General features: G+C 46.5%; 1 protein-coding gene across 1 annotated transcript in view; it reads left to right on the top strand.

Annotated features, from left to right (window-relative positions):
* Positions 1-2,816: 2,816 nt before the first annotated feature.
* Positions 2,817-8,100, top strand: part of RSL24D1 (ribosomal L24 domain containing 1) — a 15,769-nt gene continuing 10,485 nt past the window's right edge. The window contains exons 1-2 of the mRNA XM_019504243.1: positions 2,817-2,931; positions 6,169-6,282. Of these exons, the coding sequence (XP_019359788.1) occupies positions 2,851-2,931; positions 6,169-6,282 (195 nt within the window). The 5' untranslated portion in view covers positions 2,817-2,850. The remainder of the gene's footprint in view (positions 2,932-6,168; positions 6,283-8,100) is intronic.

The raw sequence follows: 8,100 nt of genomic DNA, 5'->3' as shown, positions 1-8,100 counted from the left end.
ATGGTTAGGCACCAGCCAGCATGGCCCCCAGAGGCTAAGGGAGCAGGGAAGGGGTTTATTCCCCCTCTTCTACTGGGGGACGGCAGCTGAAGTCTGCCTGGCTGGGGTGTAGTAGCCCATCGGGCATTCACTCCCCTCCCCACTCCAGTGGTAGGAGTGGGGGCATCAGGACCCCAGGCGGGGTCTGCTCAGCTTTCCCTCCTGCTCTCTGTTCGCATGGTAGGGGGGCCCAGCCAGAGCTGGTCAGCACATTCCTACCATCTGCCTAGGGCTGGGACTGGGGGATGAGCTGGGCCAAGCCCGCAGGCAGTGGTGAGGGTGGATGTACAGGGCTATTCCACCTCCCACTCCTACCCCTGCTGCACCACTCTGAGCTTTAGCCCTGTTCTGAGCAGAAGCCACTGGACTAAAACTACTCCCCCACCTCTCACCTCCTGGACTGGCGCGGCAGGAGCAAGAGTGAGACGGGGAGTAGATGCTGAAGGCGAGGGTAAGCTGTGCATTGGCTGGGCCTGGCACGGCTGTTTTGCTCCCCTTACCTCCAGCTGCGGCTCCTGCCCCACCATGCAATGCAGCTCTGGGTGGAAGCTTTAGCCTGGCGGCTTCTGCCGAGTACACAGAGCTCTGGCTTGAGCTCCGGCTGCTTTCTGTCCACCCGGTGCAATGAGCATTCCCTGCAGGGGGGAGGGGAGGGACAGGTGGAAAGCAGCCAGAGCTCCATGAGCTGGGCGGAAGCTGCAGGGATAAAGCTTCTACCTGCCCACCCAGAGCTGCGTGGTGGCTGCAGCACAAGCTGGGGGTGGGGGAGGCAGAAGAGCCCTGCTGGCCCTGGCCACCACACAACCTGCAGTGCAGCTACAGCTGCAGCCAGCAGGTGCTGCAAAGGACAAGGTTACCAGCAGGGGCTGCAAGCCCCTGTGGCAGGTGGGTGCTGGGATCTGGGCTTGCTTGACCTCCACGTTGGCTTGGGCAGCCTGCTGCTTGGCCAGCCACCACCTGTGCCCCTCAGCCCAAGCCAAGGGCCTGGCCACCATGGCTCAGCCTTGGCTGGCTCCTGTGTGTCCGCCCTCAGCTGCGCCTGGGGGCTGGCTCGTCTTAGCTCTGCAGCTCCAGCCCCAGGCAGATGGCAGGGTCGTGCTGGCCAGCTCTGGCCAGGCCTCCCCACCATGTGGACAGGGAGGAGGGGGAGCCTGGCTAGAGTCCCAGTGCCTGAGAGGGGAGACAGGGGAGTTTAATCCCCCTCCGCCCCCTTTTGGCAGCAGGGACAAGCCTGGCAAGGGCTGCTTCCCTCCTCCCTTTCCAGGCACAGCCTGGCTGGGGTCCCTGCAGACCACAGTGGGGGTTTAAACCCCACTGCAATCAAACTTAGCAGCAACTCCCCCACAAGCTCAGCTTTCCTCCAGCTGCTATAGAAGGGATGGGAGGGCTCGCTCTAGCGCACCCTCCCCCAGTTTCTAGCCTGAGCCACTGCAGGCATGTGCATGCAATTCTGGAGTGAAAGTTGGTTCACTTGCAAATCAGTTTAATCTACCCAGGTTAGACTAACTTGCAAAGATTGAATCAATTCAGGCTCAGGTTTTTTTTAATGTCTGCCGCTAGCCTTAGAAATTACTTCTCTGGACTTTCACCAGATGGAGCCCTCTTGCTGGTACAGAAACAGCTTTTGAGAGCTGAAATTTTTCACCTAGTCAAAACATTATTGTGAAGAGAAGAAAATCTTTGTGTCTTGGTTTCTAATGTTTCAAACAGCCTGTAGGTACAAAAATCAGAAATGTGATTGGTGTGGGTGTCACCCTTTGCATTCTGTATGAACAGTGTATAAACTTTGCAATTGGTGTGCTATCACATGAAAGTCTTTTGCTGTCATGCAGACTGAATTTCCAGATCTACTGGATGCAGTAGATCTGGAACATTTTTAAAGATGGCAGCAGACCTGGGCACTCTTCGGCCCCAAGCTCTAGTGATGATTGTTGTTAGCACGAGCTTCTGATTCTAACCTCCTGTAAGAGTCATGTTTGCCAGGATATGAAACTCTTCCGTTATGCATAGCTGCAACCAGGATTTTCTGTTTCAGCATGGGAGACTGCAGGATGCCAAATAATTTCCTCCTGAACCAGTAACAACCCAGGTGACAGAATATTTCATTTTGGTTGGTGTAGGTGCAAGATGGATTTTCCCCCCCCCCTTCTGAAACGAGTCCCTGCTGCAGCACACGGCAAGGAGGCTGGGGAGAGACACGGGAAAGGTGCTTAAGGACCCAAGGGAGGTATTTTATTTCCCAGCATGAATCTGTGAGAATTTAGTATTGCACAGAGTGAGAGATAGGGCTGGGATACGTTTCCCACTCCAAGAAATAAAACAACCCACAGGGAGATGTCCCTGTGCAGCTGATGCCTCCAAATGTTCTTCTTGGGAAACTGCCCTTTAGGAACCTCTGCCCTGTGCTCCTGAGGCATCAGCGGCACAGGCACCAGGGAAAGATGTTAGGAAATGGAGCTCTTCTGTGTCTCCAGAGCTCCCAGCCTCTGGCTGTTGTCAGAATGGGAGGAGGAAAGAGAGTGGAAAGAGCTGTCTGGGATTTTTCCCGGCCCCCTGGAAAGCGAGGCAGGTGTACCGAAGTCCCTTCCCTAGGTGGGAAGGCTCCAATCCACCCAGCCTTCAGCGCCAGCGGAGGAGCCTCAAGCTCCAACTCCCTCCTTCGCCTCTCCCCGCTCCCACTCTGAAAGCAGTGGGGGGCGGAGCCCGAAAAGAACCGCCCGGGGCAGCAGGGGGCGCTGGCGGGACACGCTGGGCCACGAGCGCCGCTTCCGGCTGGGTCCATCACTTCCGGCAGGCGACGAAGTCGGCGCGATGCGCGTGGAGCGCTGCTACTTCTGCTCGGGGCCGGTCTACCCGGGCCATGGCGTCATGTTCGTGCGCAACGACTGCAAGGTGCCCCTCGCTGCCGGGCCGGGGAAAGGGGGGCGGGGCCTTGTTGGGCGGCTGCTGCATTTCCGCGGTCCGTGGCGCACAGCGGGAACCGCCGCGTGTCAGGCCGGAGTGGCTCCGCGTCGCACAAGGCAGGTCCGGGCGGCCCGTGCTTTAGTGCTCGTGGCCCCGAGGCCGTTGTCGTCTGCCAGCGCTAGAGCCGACGCCCTGGCCGCGTTTTTTCGCCCTTCCTTACCTCTGAGCCGCCGGCTGCGGCGGCCTGCTGGGCCTGGTACGCGCCCGCTTCCAAAACGCCTGTTTTCTCCCCGCCCCGTCCCCTCCACCTTCATCAGAGCAGCTGACGTTACTGCACTGGACCTCTGGGGCATTGATCTCGTTGTGCGGATCTGCGAGTGGAAGTTCAGTGTAGCTGTGCTCAGCGTTTTCTGAGCCGCAGACCCTGGGGGAGAGAAATTTAGAGAGAGAATAATCCCAGATTGTGAACATGAATTGCAGGTATTTTGTGGGGGTGGAGGTAGTGGGCAACAATGTATGACTACAGTCAGAGACAGAGTGTTTAAGCCAGAAGTAAGGGTGCTACATCACCTGCCTGGCTGCCTCAGGAGAGCAGGCTGGCTGGCTTGATTTAAAAAAAACCCCTAATTCGTATAACATGAAGTCAGTATATTTGTTGGTGTGCTGAAGGTGTGGGCTTTTGCTGATGGCCTTGAACTGGCAGCAGGACCCCCTTGACTCTAGCATTCTTTGGGTGAAGGTAAGGAAGGCCACCCTGGGGCTCCTGTACACGTGCAGAGAGCCTGGAAATCCAGCGTGTCAGACAGACTCAAATCAGCCGAGTCTGTTGGAGTATGGAAATGAACGCACTCTGGCAGACTCTAGTGTCAGGTGTATCAGCGTCCCTGTGCTGAAAATTGAACTAAAGCTCATCAAACAAGCTTTAGTTCAAAGCACCCTGCTGTCATTTTTTTCAGTGTGGAGACTCCGATAGATGTGATGATCAGACGCTTTTAATTGGTGCAGCTCGCTAATTAAAGTGTGTGTGCGTGCGTGTCCCCAATGCTTCCCAGAGCACGTGTAATGCCCCTAGAGACTATCTGGTTCAGAGAGGCATGAGTTTTTGTAGGCATCCACCTACTTCATCTCTAAGATGCAGTAGGCATCTGCCTATTTTGTCTCTAAGATGCCACCCTGCCCTACCCCCTCTGTCTGATTTCAGACTACCACTGATAACCACTTTTAGCATTCTTGTGATGTATTTAAATTCCAAGTTTACAGTAGTAGGAGATACTGGAGAGAGTTGCTTTAATTCCCATTGATTAGGACACTGATTTTTAAATGATTGAATCTTGGATTCAGCCCTAGAGGCAGAACAGTTGCAGTGTAACAGCATCTACTGGTATTTTTGATAGTGCAACCCTTGTTATGTCTGTTTATGTCCTGTGTCTATATATAGTAGAACTTGGAGATTTTTGTGCCGTGCAGATAGAATTTTACCCTGTTGGAAAAGCACTACATCCAGATATAGAAAGTTGTTTGCAGAACAGTTTTGGTTTTGTAAATATTGCTGTGGGGATAATTCACTTAACTCTGTATATCCCAGTTTTCCAACCAGCTGCTTGTTTAGAATTGGTTGTATATATTTGTGAACACTCCTGCCTTATTGATACTGAGGATATTGTAAAAAAAAATAATGAAAATATCTTTTTGTAAAACAAAAACAAATAATGTTTTGAAACTTTTTTCTGCAATATCAAGTTCACAATACTATCATCTCAGAAGATACTTATCTATAGTATATATTATTCTATTCTGTATCATGATATACGGTATAACTTTATACTAATTCACATATCTAGATATTAACTTTATTTTCCATGATGTTTGGTACACTGGAGGGTAGCCTATTAATTACTGTGTAACAAAATTATTGCTTAATCACTCACAGAAATATGTGTGTGTGAGAGTTGTGCACGGAACAACCAAGCTATTATATTGATTTAGTATTTTTATGCAAACTTCCAGTGAAGCTGTGTGCATTGTATGCATGATTGAAATTAGATTCCTTACTAAAGATTAAATAGTCTATTTATGACTCTACATATGCTTAGTTTAGTCCATAAATATTATTTTTTCTGTTAAGTGGTAAGGGAAGCTTACACCGTGTCTACATTAGGTGTGCCTTACTATTAGACTATTCCAGCAAAGCATTCCTAGTCTGGATGTAGCTACGCTAGTATAATTGTCTCCTCACCATGGATTTCAACCAGTACAACTAAGTTGGTCAGGGATCACGCCACATACTTGAAATAGGTGTACCAGCAAAAGTGTGTAGTGCAGAGGCAGCCTAGTGAACCATGCCCTAGTATTTGGTAGATTATACTGCAAAGTCAAAAATAAAATTTGTTTTTCAAAGTTATGAGGATGAGTATATGCTTAATTGCTGCATTTAAAATGAAATTAGCAGAGCAGTTTTCCTCGACTTGTGTAAGTCAGTGCAAAGTGGGATGTAAAATACAATTTTAGAATTAACCGTTTTGATAAAGGCCAGTTTCTAAAATCATGAATCAGATTTTTGTTGTTTTCTCATCTCTAAACAAAAAGTAAGTATACAAACCTTCCCAGACCACTTTTTACAGAAGAGGCTGGTCTGACAATCTCTGTGACTTAAATTTTGACTTCATTTTGTGATTTATAATGAATGGAGGTTGGTGCACGTGGATTAGGAGAGCTCTTACAAGGTGTCACTCTGCCCTGATTTCTGTTTAGGTACCTTGTTAGGTTAATAGGAGCTTTATTATTATGTTGTAAGAAGGGATATGTATACAAGAAGTGAGTTTATTTAGTAGCTATCCACATTTGGGAAAACCTTAATCTTATGTTTCACATACTTGATGGGTAGTCTTATTAGCAGACTTACCAGGAAAGCCAAAGACTGAATGAGCGTGAAGACTGCATTAAGCTTTTAGGAAGTCTTTCATATTTGGCTTTGGACTAAACAGCTTTGGCTATTTATTGGGGTGTAATTTCCAGGGAAGTTAGTTCTATATGCTGTACTTCATAATTTTAGCCTGTTATTTGGTTCTTCTCATAAGGGTAATATAATGGAAATAGTAATCTTTTAATTTGTCATGAGTAGTATCGCTCTAGTAACGTAATTAAGATATAACACCGGTTTAATTTGAATTATGTAGAAATCAACATCCTTTGAGTTCAGATTTTTTTTGTTTTATCTACTTATAGGTTTTTAGATTCTGCAAATCAAAATGCCACAAAAACTTTAAAAAGAAGCGAAATCCCAGGAAGGTCAGATGGACCAAAGCCTTTCGGAAAGCAGCTGGCAAAGAATTAACAGTGGTAAGAATGTGTGTACTATTAAGTAATTCACACTACACTGTAAATTACAAAGGCTAGTCTGTGTTTTTAAATTCCGACTAGAGATTAAAGTAGCATGAAATGTCAGGCATGTGCTGTGCTCCAGGTATCTTGATCAGCCAGCTCACCATGTGCAAGTGCTTCCCTGACCCCACAGGCAGGGAGTACCAAACCAGCACTTTGAAAATATAGCTTGGGCTTTCTGTTTTCCTTGCTAATAGGGCACAAAAGAGGCAAGTTTTTTTTGATGCTATAAAGATAGCTGTCCTTCACCCTCCCAAATTTTACTTCGTGGTCATAAACTATTTAAGCTTTTTGTACAATATCCGTGTTAAGATATCTCTGATTTTAGTGACTGCATTACTATAATAGTACAAAAGCCAAGATTATGCACATTGTCTCAAATCACTGGTATCACTAGTATTGGCACATGCATTAACTTCAATTTGGAGATGTTTGGCCGCAGTTTATCTAGTAGATTTTTGAATTTGCATTGGGTCTTCTGTTTATAAATCCTCTAAACTATGTGTTCAGCAGGAAGGCAAAAGGGGATCCAGTTGAGTGTTTTTTTTTTTTTTTTTTTTTCTCCTGGGTTTCTTCCTTTTCAGAGCGACTCTTTCCAAGCAGGGAAAAAAGGCCTAAAGTCACTGGGCCCATGAAAAAGATATTTTTCCACTGCCCAGAAGTAACCTCAGAATAGACTCAGTAGGTAAAACTGCCCCACACAGTCCCCTGCATTAGGGCTCTCTAATCAGACTAAAGCAAGGCAGTCTCCCTGTCCACTTCTGTTTCTGAGAGGAGTGTTGGGGGTGTGGTGGACCAGAAAGCTGCACAGCATAAGGCAGCTTCTGCCTACCTTAGGCTGATGAGTACCATAAAATGTAAGTGGCACAGCCCTTTCTGGGCTGGCTTTGCAGCATGGGGCAGTTTCATCATGGTTCCATAGCCCTTTCTGGAAGCACCAACAGTGGTTCTCAGCCAGGGGTAATACCTCATTCAGAAAAGTGGTGGTGGGTGTCTTGACCCACCACCACTTTCACTTTAAAGAGTGAAAACTTAATAATTAAACTGTATCTGCATCTTGGGAATGCAAATGATGATTTAACTAGCTGGTTAAATCAGGTTCACAAATCACGAAGTTACCCATTACTGTTTTCTTGGTTACTGCTGTAATTGGTAACTTTTGAGTGGTTACTCATGGAGGTAGATGGATCAAACTAACCAAGCATACCAATTTGTTGTTAACATTTAGCATCACAAACTGATTTTCCAGTAATGAAAGCAGTATTAACCGACTATTATAAATGTTGTGGATTTACTCTGTATCTATAAGATGCTTTGACCTTTCCATATGGGAAGAGGATTTATGAGGAAAGTCTTCCCACCACATGGACCATGTCAAAACCTAAGCATGAAATGCACTTTAAAAAGAATTATACGCTTAAAGAATTAGGAGTGAGAAAAAATTTATATAATATAAATATATTATGTAGTTAGGGCAGTCCTGAGCTAGTTTTTAATTGGCTTTTATTAACAGAAAAACAATACAATACTGTTTGGACACTGTTAATGTTCTAATACCATCTCTGGAAATTTCCTGGATATTATCGGGCCAGCTGCCAAGAGCATGATTTTACTGTGGCTGTTGGGCCTAGTCGTTAATTAGCATTTTACATGGTTTTTTTTCCTTTGGTTTCAGATTCAGCCAGAGTAACTTGCTCTTTGGCATTACCTTTATAAAAAAGATCTCACATAGATGTGGGGTATTGTAAGTTGTTTTTTTTTTTTTTTTTTTTTTTT

Source organism: Gavialis gangeticus, unplaced genomic scaffold (assembly GCF_001723915.1).
Source record: "Gavialis gangeticus isolate Ggan-Ray unplaced genomic scaffold, GavGan_comp1, whole genome shotgun sequence".
Taxonomy (NCBI): domain Eukaryota; kingdom Metazoa; phylum Chordata; order Crocodylia; family Gavialidae; genus Gavialis; species Gavialis gangeticus.
The sequence above is the reverse complement of the archived record's forward strand: the minus strand, read 5'-3'. Positions and strand labels throughout refer to the sequence as shown.